This window comes from Salvelinus alpinus, chromosome 7 (genome assembly GCF_045679555.1).
Source record: "Salvelinus alpinus chromosome 7, SLU_Salpinus.1, whole genome shotgun sequence".
Taxonomy (NCBI): domain Eukaryota; kingdom Metazoa; phylum Chordata; class Actinopteri; order Salmoniformes; family Salmonidae; genus Salvelinus; species Salvelinus alpinus.
The window spans coordinates 45,048,285-45,065,554 of NC_092092.1; the positions used below are offsets into that span (position 1 = coordinate 45,048,285).

General features: G+C 43.1%; 1 protein-coding gene across 4 annotated transcripts in view; it reads right to left on the minus strand.

Moving 5' to 3' along the window:
• Positions 1–8,576: 8,576 nt before the first annotated feature.
• Positions 8,577–17,270, minus strand: part of LOC139580189 (protein diaphanous homolog 2-like) — a 643,765-nt gene continuing 635,071 nt past the window's right edge. For all 4 annotated transcript variants that reach the window (XM_071408766.1, XM_071408767.1, XM_071408768.1 and 1 more), the window contains one exon: positions 8,577–16,222. In XM_071408766.1, the coding sequence (XP_071264867.1) occupies positions 16,158–16,222 (65 nt within the window). In that variant the 3' untranslated portion in view covers positions 8,577–16,157. The remainder of the gene's footprint in view (positions 16,223–17,270) is intronic.

A 17,270-nucleotide genomic window follows, 5' to 3' on the forward strand; every position in this document is an offset into this window, starting at 1 on the left:
GGCATTGCATGCGCAATTGCTCTACCAACTATGCCACACAGAACTCTACATACATTTAAAACATTAACATAGACATTACATACATATAAAAAATACCAATAAATAAAAAAGTTACAAAAGACACATACATTCATACAATAATAATAAAGAATTAACAATACAACTAAAGAATAATAATGTGTGGGTGTGTGTAGAGCGTGTGTTAGTGTGTGCGTGTGTGTATCTATCAGTTACACATACATGTCAGTACATGCACACAGAAGTGAGGTCACATGGGGGAGGGGCGTTGCGCCGTGAGGTGTTGCTTTATTTTGAAACCAGGTTTGCTGTTTACTTGCTCTATATGAGATGGAAGGGAGTTCCATGCAATCATGGCTATATATAATACTGTACGTTCTCTTGAAGTTGTTCTAGACCTGGGGACCTAGTGGCATATCTGGTGGGGTAAGTATGTACGTCAGATCTACAGTATATGCAAGATGATTATACAGACTATTTAGAGTTTTCAACACATTCACATTTCTCACAAAAACAAGAATTGATGCAGTCAATCTCTCCTCTACTTTGAGCCAAGGAAGACCAACATGCATACGGTTGACATTAGCCCTCTTTGTACATTGTAGGGCAAGACGTGCTGCTCTGTTCTGCTCCAGCTGCAGCTTTTCTAGGTCCTCCTTTGCAGCGTTTGACCATATCAGCGGGCAATGGTCAAGATTGGATAAAACTAGAGCCTGCAGGACCTCTTTGGTCGACTGTGGCGTTAAAAAACGCTGAGCATCTCTTTATCACAGACAGACCTCTCCCCAATCTTTACAACAATTTAATCAATATCCCTTGACCATTACAATTTACAGTCTAAGGTGACACCAAGAAATGACGTTTCCTCATCTTGCTCAACAGCCACATCATCCATTACCAGATTCAGCTGACGGGTAGGACTTAGGGAATGATTTGTACCAAATACAATGCTTTTCGTTTTAGATATGCTCTTGTACAGTACTTTAGGCCAAGCCTTTGGACCTTTGGCTTTTCTGGATAGAGCCACTGCTACGAATCGGCTCGTAGCCCGTAACAAAGAGAGAGACAACGCGGAGATAAAGGAATAACACAAATATTTTTTTTTCAATAAAGTAAACTTTATACAAGTAACAATAGTGTGTGTAGTCAGTTGTCAGTAGTGCAAGTGAGTGGATGTGTGCATAGATGGTGATAATGAGAGGTGCCAAAATAAACGAACAAAAAGTAGCCACAAAATGCCACAACAAAAAAACGACAGTGTGACTGCGAGGAGAGAGTCTCCTCGATGTATGGGGGAAATGTGTATTTATCCCTGGGACACAAGGTCAGGTGTGTCCTTTTTGCTGAAGACCCTCCCAGCTCCACCCACCGACATCCTATTAAGGAAAACAAGAGCAGAGAGAATGAATATGGCAGACAGAGTGAGAGGGTCACTACGTCCAATGGGTACGGATACAGCGTTAGATCAAAGTTTAGCCGCATTTGTAAAAATGTGATCGATACACGTGGATGATGTAGTTCCTGTACTATTTGCAAACACTTCGGTAGGTTGATCAATAACCCGATCCAGATTACAGAAACTGGTTACAGTAAGAAGCTTCCTCTTGAGCGGACAGCTTGATGAAAAGCAGTCTCTATTCAGGTCACCCAGAAAGTTGACCTCTGTTCACACACATTATCAAGTGTTGCGCAGATATTATCCAGATGCTGGCTGTTAGCACTTGGGGAAAATAGCAGCACACCAAAAGAGGCATTAGATGAGGCAGGTCAACTTCCAACCACAACACTTCAACAACATTAGACATAAGCTTAACAGGAATTTGGCTCTGAAAATATACTGCAACACCTCTAAAGGCATTCCTGTAGCACTGAGCGATTACTGTTTTTTGATGTCGGTTTCATTTTCGGTTCAATTGTTCATTATTTTTATATATTCCGGTTTCGCTAATTATTTTAAACATTAAATACACTACGCATTATGTAGGTTGAATGTAGGTTGAATGCTGTAACAACCCAGTGTAAAACAATTAATAAAAGTCCCATGATGGTAGTGACTGACCATTACCTCTCATCACTCATTAACCATAATTTATTCACATGACTTTACTTTAATAAAATATTTCAGTTGTTTTGTATATTATATTTGATTACTTTATTATTTCATTTCAAGTCGTCATCTCATCTCTATAGAGCTGTTGCCTATGTTGTCTGACAGAATCAGAATTTTTGGCATTTCTTGAAGTAAAGGCATTAGTTTATGACTGTGGAATACCAACTATCAATCCCTTAGATCATGTACACTACCGGTCAAAAGTTTAAGAACAAATACTCAGTCAAGGGATTCTATTTATTTTTTATATTTTCTACATTGTAGAATAATAGTGAAGACATCAAAATTATGAAATAGCACATATGGAATCATTGGAAAAGCATTCCAGGTGAAGCTGGTTGAGAGAATGCTAAGAGTGTGCAAAGCTGTCATCAAGGCAATGGGTGGCTATTTAAAGAATCTCAAATATAAAATATATTTTGCTTTGTGTAACACTTTTTTGGTTACTACATGATTCCACAGTTTTGATGTCTTCACTATTATTCTACAATGTAGAAAACAGTAAAAATAAAGAAACCCATGAATGAGCAGGTTTTCTAAAACTTTTGACCGGTAGTGTATTCTCAAAGCAACGGCTCTCTATCCCTCTCCATTGCATATTCTTATCTATTCTCTCTCTCTACATGTCTGCCCTACACTAGCCTAACATAGCAGGCATAAAATAAACACACAGACCAGACAAGTAAGCACGCAATGGATTGTGGTCATTGTAGTTAATTACCACGTTTTCTGTGCTCAACTATGTAGAATGTTGGCCTATTGGAAACTACAACACCCTACTCCATCGCACAGCTTGATGTTATTTTTCTCTAGAGAAGCTCACAGAAAGAAAAAAATATGAAATGGAAACCAAATAATTGAACATTTTGGTTAATTGCTCAGCACTACATTCCTGTCTCTTCTGTAGATGTTATATCCTTGTATTTCTACTGAAATTGCTACTCCACATACAGGAAGGAAGGAGGGAGGACGGGAGAGAGGGAGATGGATAAGACTGGAAGGTGTGTGTGGATGGGAGATAGAAAGATGGGTGCCGTGGAGGGAGGCAGGAAGATGGAGAGGAGAGAAAGGGGTGTGTGGATAGGAGACATGAACATATTCTGACAGGTTGTAGCCTCTCCTATGACAACCCCTCCCAGCTGGCAAGTGACTACTCCTCCTGGATCGAGTTTCTGGTTGGATGCGGTTCGGGTGAGATAGAGATGGAGAAGGATGAGGGAGTTAGGGGATACAGGACCATGTTGGGAGCAGCAGTGAGCTCCACAGCCCCGGGGCAGACAGGAGAAAAGATGCCAACTCGCTGCCCGTCTGCTAGGGAGGGGAGAGGGCGGAGAGAGATTATGACAGGCAGACAGAGACTCACATCCAGGTTCCTGAGAGCCAGCCTCAGCAGACATGTTGGCTCTGCAGTGATCTAAAGAGGGAAACGACCATGATGAGGTAGGAGACACAAACAACCCCTAGTCCCTAATCAGGCATTTGTTTAAATATGATAGGATTGGATAAGTGTAAATAATATGGCACCTACCATAATGCTTACATTTATATATATTTTATAGAACTAGTGCCAAGGGGTTAGTGGCAAGAGGTGGCCACAAACATGCACATGATTGGGTGCTGTGGTATTATTTAAAATACTCTTTGAAGTTTTAGGGTTTCAGATGTATTCAGAACAGGGGTAGGAACTCTGATGTCCTGGTTCCACCATTGGGGTGCCAGGACAGAGACGAGCTTGGACTGTGCTGAGCGGGAGCTGCCCTCCCGTAGAGGTGGGAGGACCAAGAGACCAGAGGTGGCAGAACTCAATGCTTGGGTTGGGGGTGTAGGGTTTGAGCATAGCCTGAAGGTAGGGAGGGGCAGTTCCTTTTGATGCTCGGTAGGCAAGTACCATGGTCTTGTAATGGATGCGAGCTTCGACTGGAAGCCAGTGGGCTGCAGCGTTCTGGGTAAGTCGCAGTGGTTTGATGGCACGAGCGGGGAGCCTAGCCAACATAGAGTTGCAGTAGTCCAGACAGTAGATGCCTGGATTAGGACCTGCGCCGCTTCCTGTGTGAAGTAGGTTCGGTACTCTATGGATGTTGTAGAGAATGAACCCGCAGGAGCGAGTCACTGCTTTGATGTTTGCAGAGAACGACAGGGTGTTGTCCAGGTTCAGTTGTTTGCACTCTGGGAGGGGGACATCGTGAAGTTGTCAACTGGGATGGAAAGGTCTTGGACAGGGCAGGCCTTCACCGGGAGGAAGAGCAGCTCCGTCTTCCTGAGCTTGAGGTGGTGGGCCGACGTCCAAGCTGAAATATCTGCCAGACATCACTCCACTGCTATCTCATTTTTATCTTGGCTGGATGTAATAATCAAAACGCCACACTGTTTCAACTGGGCACTCTTTTCTAACATCACATTGGGTTTAACGGGGCTGATCAAATTCACTGCAGGTTCCATTTCCGCATGTCTTTGTGATGATCATCCGAGCTGTCGTTAGAGCTGTGTAACCCTAACCCTGGAGAACGTCAGGAAAAAATATATCATTGTGTCTCCCACAGACAGACACCTGCTGACACGCGCACGCACGCACACACACGCTGCTCAACAAAAGGTTCCTCCAACTCTGAGACAGAATTATCTCAGGTAAGTAGGGAGTCGTTACTTTCTCCCTACTTCGCCTCGCCTTGCACACGCTTATATATTCCTGGAAGTCTGGGAAATAAATATGCAACATATTATGTTGTACTATTGTTGACAGCTGATCTGTCAGCTGAGAGCGTGTGGACTCTGCTCATCTTTCAGACACTGAAAGGGCTAGTTCACCTGGGGTGTCAAAATAACAAAATCCCATCGCCGCATACCATATATACTGCACTGCTAAGCTCATTACCTGTACAGGGCCACCCATGCCTCATCCTAGTTAGTAGCGCAACATTATCCCTCACCTTCGTAAGAAGTACAATTTCACCAGACCAGACAAATACGGCAGGAGGAGCATAATCTTTCTGAATCACCTCGAAAAGACAAAAGTGGACCACCCCTGTAGCTATTGTTGTAATCATCAGCCAAAGCTGTAAACTGTCGTGTTACATTCTAGGAGGAGCATAATCTTTCTGAATCACCCCCAAAGACTTATGGAGGCAAAAACAGACCCACTTCGCTGTTGTTGTCATCATCAGACAAAGCTGTAGGCTTTTGTGTTACATTCTAAGGAAGAAGAGCAGAGTGAGGTTCTGTGCCGAAGCTAGTAGCAGAAGGTAGCAGGTGTGTAAAAACAAGCTAAGAGTAAAGTAAACCTCAAACTGGGTGATCTCGGTCTCCGAGGCTGACGTAAGTAAGACCTCTAAATGGGTCAACAGTCATAAGACCGCTAGGCCAGACGGAATACCAGGGAGCTTCCTCGGAGCATGCGCAGACCAGCTGGCAGGCGTCTTTACGGACATTTTCAACCTTTCTCTGTCCCATTCTGTAATCTCCACATGCCTCAAGCTGACCGCCATTGTTCCTGTTCCCAAGAACAGTAAGTTAACCTGCCAGAATGACTACTGCCCAATAACATTCACATCTGTAATCATGAGGTGCTACGAAAGACTGGTCATGGCACATCAACTCCATCCTCCCTGACACCCTAGACCCACTCCAGTTTGCATACCGCCCCAAAAGATCCACAGACAATGCAAACTCAATAGTACTCCACACTGCTCTCTCCCACCTAGACAAGAGGGGAAGTACAGTGCATTCGGAAAGTATTCAGACCACTTGACTTTCTCCACATTTTGTTACGTTACAGCCTTATTCTAAAACTGATTAAATAGTTTTTCTTCCTCATCAATCTACAGTACACACAAATACCCCATAATGACAGAGAAATAATAGGTTTTATGAATTTTTTGCAAATATATTAAAAATCCCAAACTGATTTAGTGAAGTATTCAGACCCTTTAACTGTGAGACTCGAAATTGAGCTCAGGTGCATCCTATTTCCATGGATAATCACTGGGATCTTTGTACAACTTGATTGGAGTCCACCTGTGGTAAATTTAAATGATTGGTCTAAATAAGGTCCCATAGTTGACAGTGCATGTTAGAGCAAAAACCAATCCATGAGGTCGAATGAATTGTCCGTAGAGCTCTGAAACAGAATTTTGTCGAGGCACAGATCTGAGGAAGGGTACCAAAAAATGTCTGCAGTGTTGAAGGTGCCCAAGAACACAGTGGCCTCCATAATTTTTAAATGGAAGACGTTTGGAACCACCAAGACTCTTAGAATTGTCTGCCCGGCCAAACTGAGCAATCGGGGGAGAAGGGCCTTGGTCAGGGAGGTGAACTCTGTGGAGATGGGAGAACTTTCCAAAGGACAATCATCTCTGCATCACTCCACCAATCAGGCCTTTATGGTAGAGGCCAGACGGAAGCCACTCCTCAGTAAAAGACCCATGACAGCCCGCTTGGTGTTTGGTAAAAGACTCTCAGGCCATGAGAAACAATATTCTCTGGTCTGATGAAACCAAGATTGAACTCTTTGGCCTGAATGCCAAGCATCACATCTGGAGGAAACCTGGCACCATCCCTACGGTGAAGCATTTTTCAGTGGCAGGGACTGAGAGACTTGTCAGAATTGAGGGAAAGATGAACGGGGCAAAGTACAGAGAGATCCTTGATCAAAACCTTCTCCAGAGCGCTCAGGACCTCAGACCGGTTCACCTTCCAACAGGACAACGACCCTAAGTACACAGCCAAGACAACACAGAAGTGACTTCAGGACAAGTCTCTGAATGTCCTTGAGTGGCTCAGCAGAGCTCAGACTTGAACCCAATTGAACATCTCTGGAGAGACCCGAAAATAGCTGTGCAGCAACACTCCCCATCCAACCTGACAGAGCTTGAGAGGATCTGCAGAGAAGAATGGGAGAAACTCCCCAAATACAGGTGTGCCAAGCTTGTACCATCATACCCAAGAAGACTCTGTGTGCAGATTGATGAGGAAAAACATGTATTTAACCCATTTTAGAATAAGTCTGTAATGTAACAAAATGTGGAAAAAGACAAAGGGTCTGAATACTTTCCGATAGCACTGTACCTATGTGAGAATGCTGTTCATTGACTCTAGCTCATCGTTCAACACCATATTCCCCTCCAAGCCCGTCACCAAGCTCGGGACCCTGGGACTGAACACCTCCCTCTGCAACTGGATCCTGGCACACCTGTTAATTGAAATTAATTCCAGGTGACTACCTCATGAAGCTGATTGAGAGAATACCAAGAGTGTGCAAAGCTGTCATCAAGGGACATTGGTGGCTACTTTGAAGAATCTCAAAGGTAAAATTAGTTTAACACTTTTTTGGTTACTACATGATTCCATATGTGTTATTTCATAGTTTTGATGTCTTCATTATGATAAAATTTAGAAAATAAACAAAATAAAGCAAAACCCTTGAATGAGTAGGTGTGTCCAAACTTTTGACTGGTACTGTATATAACTATACTTTCACTATCCTTCTCTATTCTAGTATAAATACATTTCAGGTGTTTTGTCAAAGTACCAGAAAATATGACTTGCTTACAAAAACAGAAATACAGCACAACCGTTTCTACACCTCAAATAGCCACTCTTCAAAATCATCATCACAAAATAAATAGCCTAAGCTGTGTACATTTGAGGACAAGAGGAGCAATATCGACAACCTGCCAAAAAAATGCTCCAACTTACTTCAACGCAAGGTAATCATGGATTTATGTCTGGAGAGGGAGAAATAAGTAAAACAATTACTTATTCATCACTTTCCAGACAAAAATGCCCTGATTTCCCTGCATTGAAGTATGTTGGAGGATTTTTTTTTTGCAAGTAGAAGAGATTGCTTCTGTTGTTTGCCTCAAGTTCATGGGCTGATGGTCATTTCCGTAAGCTACAGTTCGAGCTGACCGTGTTATCTTCTTGCCTTTGACACAGTGCAAGATAAAGGGCTGGGGCGTGAAGCTCCAAATATGTTGCCTTTCTATAGGTCTGACTGGAGCGTTCCCATTTATCATGCGCTCACACCACTAGCACTCGGTACTCTCTGTCCATAAGTCAGCCAGGCACAGGTATCATCTGCTCGGTCATTGTAGGGAGACTGTAATGGAAGAAAGTGAGGAAAGCTATACTTTTTTCTACAGCCTGGTATAATGCATTATGATGAAGCTATAATGCATTGTAATACCCTATTATCATCAGTGACAGGTATCATCTGCTCTGCCATCAGGAGGAAATGATCCTAACAACAACAAAAAAAACTTTTTAAGTCAGATAAAAATAGACAGTGACATAATACATCGTTATGCCTGTCAGCTAAAGTGTTACAAAAATTACAGGCGATACTCAGCGATTAGATCAGGAAAATAGACATTTAAACAGGGGTTGATAAAAAAATCACAGTTTGTACTTAGGAGGCACAAGTCAATGGTAAGGATGACACTTCTTTCAGAGATCAATTTATATAACAAAGTGGTTATTATTTAGTATGATATTCCATTACATACTTCACGCAGGAACAGTGTGCATAACGATTACAATTTGTCTTCCTTATGGATACAAATAAATGCAAAGATATTACAAATATAAATTGTTTTTAAGAAAAAAGAAAAAAAAGTAAATGTGAACAAAGCCGAGGGCAGGCAGGGCTATGGCAGCATACATCATGTCAACATTGTTACTTCATCTTTTCTTTATTCATCATATCATAATGTTTCATTGACAAATTACATTATAAAGGACTAACAAATTGGGAACAATAAGGAGATGTGGCAGCAATGAACTATTTGCTGAAAATAACATTTGCAAGTAGTTCACTTGGTTTCTGTGGCGATGGCAATGTAATCATGAAAGTTGAAGTGCACCGTCAATCAGTTTGAACGTCGATCCAAAATGTCGCTAGTAATCAGAATACACAAAATGATGGCACCTAAATAGCTTCACATACAACTGCCTCCTCATTGACACACTTCGCTCTTATGGTCGGTTTCTCAGTTAGGGCAGTATTTCCGACTTGAGATCCACTTGCCCAAATCAGACTTTCATGTAAATCATTTATTGATGTCAATAAGAGACTTGGGTGAACATTTTGAGTTAAGCGGATTGCCCTTAGTATGGTCACCTTAGAGCAGATCTCAAGTAAGAATACTGCCTTTAGCGCCAAACCCGGGGTGAGCATGAAATGATTTGGCCCAATCAGAGGGACCCTGTAACACTACTGTGGTGGTTCAGTCCATTGACAGGTACTGTTGCCACCTGCAACACTGCTACTAGTATCTGCGTATACACAGCACACATTTATCACTCTACAGCATAGCCTGGTCACAGATCTGCTTGTGCTGCATAGGCGACAGTTGGCTATACAGCACAAACAGATATGGGACCAGCCTACAGGGGAAAATACAACAATCACAAATGGGGAAGGTAGTTTTAGTCTCTGATTTCATTGTACCGGGGAAATCAAGAATTAGAGATTCATCTGGAATAAAAAAAAATCTAATTCAGTCAAAATATTCTGTGTTAAATTCCAAAAGATGTTATTTGATGATATTTGCATGAATTGTGTTCCATTATGTGTGATCACATCACAATTTCATATTTTCAATGTATCAATGTTTACCTGCTTAAATGTGTACTATGGACTTGTTTAAAGAGTTGGCTATCAGGTTCAAAATCTAGATTTTATTCTGTACAAGTTTAACTATAATTTCACTTGACTAGGAGAGATATTTGATCCCTTTTGATAAATACAAAAACAAAACATTAAAACTGAGTATCCAGTCACCATTCTGTAACAGTTTTTCATGTTTTGAATACAAACTTGGCACAAAAAAAACACATTTGATTAAAGTAGGATAAAAAGAACAATTTGTCTGTCTAATTATTCAAAGAAATTAAATAAAAAACTAACACATTGAAGCTAGAGGCATTCCTCTAATCGCAGACTCACACGTGGAGTAACTTATGGAATTTGAAAAAGGTACAAATCAAACGCCTTATATGGTATGGGTTCACAACGTTCATAGTGTTGTATGGGTGGGAGTTCAAGAAATGGAGTGTTAAGAAAAAGGTTTGTACTGTGTGATGGTAAAATAGAACAAAAGGGTGATTTCTTATGAGAAAAGGCAAATCAATGCCTTTGGCAGTGCTGGATCTTCCACAACGGGTCTCTCTAGTGTATATGACACATTGTGTGAAGCCAAAGCTATGGCAAATAGCCTTCACTTCTTTCTCTGGCTGCATCCCAGATGGAACCAGATTCCCTACGTAGTGCAATACTTTTGACCAGGGCCCATAGGGCTCCAGTTGAAAATACCGCACTATGTGGGGAAGGGTGTACCATTTGGGATGAAGCTCCTCTGTAACTGTACACCCCAATCTCAAAAGAATATGCCTCATCGCCTTTCTTGACTATGCCACACTTCTCCCAGGTAACTCTCATGCACCTTGAACCGGAGGAATGGAATGTTATGGAGATCGAATTGATAAAACTTGACCAGTGAGGCTTCTAAGACAAAGAGTGCAACAGACCGTCTCATTCCACACCTCGCTGGCAGACTGTTTAAACGGCAACATTGCTTTTCTCCCAAGCTTCTGTTCCGATCACGGGGAAGGCTTGATTTGCTGCAAACAGCTTTTCCAGCGGTGTTATGGTAATTACATCACATTGTGGCGAGCGGTTACTCACGCCATAAGCAGTAGGGCAAGGGAGGGTGTGTGGAGGCTTCCCTTACTGAGACAGCCACCATGTTGTCTGCATCAACCCTCAATGTATTCCTCTGGCTACGGTTGCCTTTTGGGGGAAAGCGACCGTTTCTCTAGCATCTGCTTACTGCTCAGACATGGAAGGGACAAGCGTGCTCTCGCCCCTCTTTGTGAATATGGGAATAAATATGTGCGAAAAAAAGGGGTAAAAAATCTCAAATGGCTCCTTACTCCTCAAATGGCTCCTTAATTATCTAAAATACTTAGATAATTATTTTCTAACTGAATTATCAAACTAGCATTTATGCATTTGCTGATTTTTTTTATATGGCAATTTTGTTACGTACGATATCTTGTCAAATGAATGTGAAGTCTGGGCAGGTTATGCTACGGTTAGAAGAAAACTGATAGTAACGGGAAAGCTCTTAGCACTGACATTAAGAAATGGGGAGAACCCATTCATGTGTCTTTCCCTCTCTGACAAGCTAATGGCTTAGCATGCTAATGCTAGTAAGCCATTCAGAAGCCTGACTGGAGCAGACAAGCTAATGCTTCAGCATGCTAACGCTAGTTAGCAATTCAGAAGCTTGACTGGCTTGTGTGGTTGAGCGCTCAGTAAAAGCAGCCTTTCGCTGAGGCTTGTATGTTCATATATATTTCAGGTTTCTGCGTGAACAGCTAGCGAGCAAAACCTCTCAAGACCTAAGGCATTTGACATCTAAGGGAGAAAAAAACACAAAACAATAAATACAGTCCACAACATATGGAGAATTCAGTCAAGGATCAGCGATGCACATTTACAGGGTGCAGTTCTGTGTCGTTGTTGTGAGATATGTTATTCATAATAGGATCTGGTTTCATGCCAGAGAAAATAACATTTGACAGAAAAAGGGTTTCACACCTGTGGCCACAGTCAATTGCTGGATGTGTTGAATACAAGCAGAAAAGAGAAGGGAAGCTCTGTTGGATGTGGTTAGTAAAATCTTCTTGCTGATAAGCATACAATATAGTGCAGTCCTCACTGACTATTCTCTAGCTACATCACTACTCACATTTCTCTTTTTTTTTTTTTTTTTTCTTTTTTAAAATTTTATCCCCTTTTCTCCCCAATTTTCGTGGTATCCAATCGCTAGTAATTACTATCTTGTCTCATCGCTACAACTCCCGTACGGGCTCGGGAGAGACGAAGGTCGAAAGTCATGCGTCCTCCGAAGCACAACCCAACCTAGCCGCACTGCTTCTTTAACACAGCGCGCCTCCAACCCGGAAGCCAGTCGCACCAATGTGTCGGAGGAAACACCGTGCACCCGCCCCCTCGGTTAGCGCGCACTGCGCCCGGCCCGCCACAGGAGTCGCTGGAGCGCGATGAGACAAGGATATCCCTACCGGCCAAACCCTCCCTAACCCGGACGACGCTAAGCCAATTGTGCGTCGCCCCACGGACCTCCCGGTCGCGGCCGGCTGCGACAGAGCCTGGGCGCGAACCCAGACTCTGGTGGCGCAGCATAGCACTGCGATGCAGTGCTCTAGACCACTGCGCCACCCGGGAGGCCCTACTACTCACATTTCTCAAGCAATACTGCATCCAATCGGAAGTATATGACCAGAGATGAGAGGACAAGTTCTGTGGACCTATATGACAATTTGAGAGACCATGTATGACGTGTCCAGACAAAAAAGCAAAAACAACAAAGAAAAAAAAGCTTTTTCAAAACAACCCAAGCTTTAAACACTCATGTACAGGCAGAGCCATGAGAAAGTAGTGAATAAATATGTAAGGCGGTCAGTCCAACAGTATGACTATTGAATGTTCTGTGAGTGAAAATGTACTGTTCTTGTTTTGTCAGCTCCTCAGTTCAGCATAGCCTCTCTAGGGGTCTTCTTTTTCTTCAGGACCTGGCAGTGTGTGTGTGTGTGTGTGTGTGTGTGTGTGTGTGTGTGTGTGTGTGTGTGTGTGTGTGTGTGTGTGTGTGTGTGTGTGTGTGTGTGTGTGTGTGTGTGTGTGTGTGTGTGTGTGTGTGTAATATATACAGTTGAAGTCGGAAGTTTACATACACCTTAGCCAAATACATTTAAACTCAGTTTTTCACAATTCCTGACATTTAATCCTTGTAAATGTCCCTGTCTTCGGTCAGTTAGGATCACCACTTTACTTTAAGAATGTGAAATGTCAGGATAATAGTAGAGAGAATGATTTATTTCAGCTTTGATTTCTTTCATCACATTCCCAGTGGGTCAGAAGTTTACATACCCTCAATTAGTATTTGGTAGCATTGCCTTTAAATTGTTTAACTTGGGTCAAACGTTTCGGGTAGCCTTCCACAAGCTTCCCACAATAAGTTGGGTCAATTTTGACTCATTCTTCCTGACAGAGCTGGTGTAACTGAGTCAGGTTTGTAGGCCTCCATGCTCGTACATGCTTTTTCAGTTCTGCCCACACATTTTCTATGGGATTGAGGTCAGGGCTTTGTGATGGCCACTCCAATACTTTGACTTTGTTGTCCTTAAGCCATTTTGCCACAACTTTGGAAGTATGGTCATTGTCCATTTGGAAGACCCATTTGCAACCAAGCATTAACTTCCTGACTGATGTCTTGAGATGTTGCTTCAATATATCCACATAATTTTCCTCCCTCATGATGCCATCTATTTTGTGAAGTGCACCAGTCCCCCCTGCAGCAAAGCAACCCCACAACATGATGCTTCCATCCCCGTGCTTCCCGGTTGGGATGGTGTTCTTCGGCTTGCAAGCATCCCACTTTTTCCTCCAAACATAACAATGGGCATTATGGCCAAACAGTTCTATTTTTGTTTCATCAGACGGGAGGACATTTCTCCAAAAAGTACGATCTTTGTCCCCATGTGCAGTTGCAAACCATAGTCTGGCTTTTTTATGGCGGTTTTGGAGCAGTGGCTTCTTCCTTGCTGAGCGGCCTTTCAGGTTATGTCGATATAGGACTCGTTTTACTGTGGATATAGATACTTTTGTACCTGTTTCCTCCAGCATCTTTACAAGGTTGTTCTGGGATTGATTTGCACTTTTCGCACCAAAGTACATTCATCTCTAGGAGACAGAATGGGTCTCCTTCCTGAGCGGTATGACGGCTGCGTGGTCCCATGGTGTTTATACTTGCGTGCTATTGTTTGTACAGATGAACGTGGTACCTTCAGGCATTTGGAAATTGTTCCCAAGGATGAACAAGACTTGTGGAAGTCCACGATTTCTTTTGATTTTCCCATGATGTCAAGCAAAGAGGCACTGAGTTTGAAGGTTGGCCTTGAAATAAATCCACAGGTACACCTCCAATTGACTCAAATTATGTCAATTAGCCTATCAGAAGCGTCTAAAGCCATGACATCATTTTCTGGAATTTTACAAGCTGTTTAAAGACACGGTCAACTTCGTGTATGTAAACTTCTGACCCACTGGAATTGTGGTACAGTGAATTATTGTCAGGACTTCTGCCGATGTTGGTCCCTCTCCTTGTTCGGGCGGCGTTCGGCGGTCGACGTCACCGGCTTTCTAGTCACCACCGATCCATGTTTCTTTTTCGTTTTGTTTTGTCTTATTCATACACACCTTGTTTCCATTCTATTAATTAATGTTCCTTAGTTAACCCTCTGGCTTCCCTCTCTGTTGTGTGCGTTATTGTTTGTCATGTGAGTTCGTTCTTTTGTGCTCTGGAATATTGTGTTTTTCCTTGTTGGAACATTTCTTATATTTTGAGTAAATTCGGATTATTACTCATATCTGTGTCCTGCGCCTGACTCCGCATTTTTCCATTCACCAACAACCTCAAAATTATAAGTGAAATAATCTGTCTGTAAACAATTGTTGGAAAAATTACTTGTGTCATGCACACAGTAGATGTCCCAACCGACTTACCAAAACTATAGTTTGTAAACAAGACATTTGTGGAGTGGTGGAAAAACGAGTGGGGGAAAAAGTGTATGTAAACTTCTGACTTCAACTGTATATATATATATACACTATACGATCAAATGTATGTGGACACCTGCTCGTCGAACATCTCATTCCATGGAGTTTGGTCCCCCATTTGCTGCTATAACAGCCTCCACTCTTCTGGGAAGGCTTTCCACTAGAATTTGGAACATTGCTGTGGGGACTTGCTTCCATTCAGCCACAAGAGCATTAGTGAGGTCGGGCACTGATGTTGGGAATTAGGCCTGGCTCGCAGTCGGCGTTCCAATTCATCCCAAAGGTGTTAGATGAGATTGAGGTCAGGGCTCTGTGCCGGCCAGTCAAGTTCTTCCACATCGATCTCGACAAACCATTTCTGCATGGACTGTGATTTGTGCACAGGGGCACTGTCATGCTGAAACAGGAAAGGGCCTTCCCCAAACTGTTGTCACAAAGTTGGAAGCACATAATAGTCTAGAATTTCATTGTCACTGTAGCGTTAAGATTCCCTTCACTGGAACTAAGGGGCCTAGCCCGAACCATGAAAAACCGACCCAGACCATTATTCCTCCTCCACCAAACGTTACAGCTGGCACTATGCATTGGGGCAGGGAGCAATCTCCTGGCATCTACCAAACCCAGATTCGTCCTTTGGATTGCCAGATGGTGAAGCGTGAGTCATCACTCCAGGGAACGCGTTTCCACTGCCCCAGAGTCCAATGGTGGCGAGCTTTACACCACTCCAGCCGACGCTTGGCTTTGCGCATGGTGATCTTAGGCTTGTGTGCGGCTGCTCGGCCATGGAAATCCATTTCCTGAAGCTCCCAACGAACAGTTATTGTGCTGACGTTGCTTCCAGAGGCAGTTTGAAAGTCGGTAGTGAGTGTTACGACTTCAGCACTCAGCGGTCCTGTTCTGTGAGCTTGTGTGGTCTACCACTTCGCGTCTGAGCTGTCGTTGCTCCTAGACGTTTCCATTTCACAATAACAGCACTTACAGTTGACAAGGGCAGCTCTAGCAGGGCAGAAATTTGACGAACTGACTTGTTGGAAAGGTGGCATCCTATGACGGTGCCACGTTGAAAGTCACTGAGCTCTTTAGAATGGGCCATTCTACTGCCAATGTTTGTCTATTGAGACTTCATGACTGTATGCTCGATTATATACACCTGTCAGCAACGGGTGTGGCTGAAATGGCCGAATGCACAAATTTTAAGGGGTGTCCACATACTTTTGTATATATAGTGTATGTGTGTGTTCATGTGTTGGTGTGTTTGTTAATGTTTCTGTGAGTGTTTAAGTGTGTGTGTGTGCCACACGGCTGGGGTCCATCTCTCCTACTACACGTCCTCAGATTCTCCTCGCAGGCCTCTTTGGCACTTGTCTAACGTCTTCTGGTAGGCGCGGGCCATCATCGAGCATGGGGGTTTGCGTTGTGGCGTGATCGAGACCTTTCCAGGACCGCACGGCGGTTGTCTGAAGAGAGAGAGAGGGAGAGAGAGAGAGAGAGAAAAAAAATAAGAAAGAGAGAGAACAGGAAAGTGTTGTTAGAGTCATAGTAACACACAGACGGTACCTCAAATAAAAAAAGGGGTTGTGAGGGGAAGGAGAGGAGGGAGGGAAAACATCAACAACAGAACCCAAGCTGATTAATAAGAGAGCAACAGGGTTGAGAGGAACAGACAAGAGGGGCCTGGAGTGGTGGTGCTTGCGTCTGGTGTCATAGTAACTCCATTGAGCTCGGGATCTGGCCTCCCACTCGAGAGCCCTTCCACCTATTCTCACATCACAGCTAGCATGTCAACTGTATATTCCCTTATCAACTTTATATTCATCATCTCCAACACCACCCCAATATCAACATAATTGCGCGTTTCTGTGTTTTGTGGGGGAAAAAGATAGAGGGAGATAAGTGTTTCCTATGACATCGGCGTGCCTCGTGTGATTTGAACCAATTATGAGTAGGCATTGTCTACTACAGGCACGGCGCTACACCGTCACAAATCTGCATAGCCCCAGTTAAGCCCCCTCAAGCGTTTTAGTGTTTTTTTAATTTTTACATTTATTAAAAAATATTTTTTAAATTAATAACCAGCCATTCCGTTCTCAATCCGAACCCTGGCTGCGTGCTCTTGCCGCGCGTGTACCTGTATTATCTGTAAATCTCAGATAATCCTAGAAATGCTAGGTACACGCATCATGATATACAGAATGAAATAGTGGGCAAACCCTCGACTCAGCAACCTTGCCTGCCTGTCCATACACGCAGAAAGAACCAAGGCCCTGGATGTCCAGAAGATTATAGACTTATTTTCACTGAACCACAACAACAGACGCATCGTCCTTCCATAAAACAACACTTGGTAACTGAAAAGCCTTTTATTTATTGACAGAGCGCGCCTGTCCGGTGGTGGGAACATGATTCAATTGCGCTGATCTGGATGGAACAAGAAGACGCCAGTCGGCCTACAAGTATTTTTGCGATAGAAATATAATCCATAAGAAAATGATAGCCAGCTCGTTT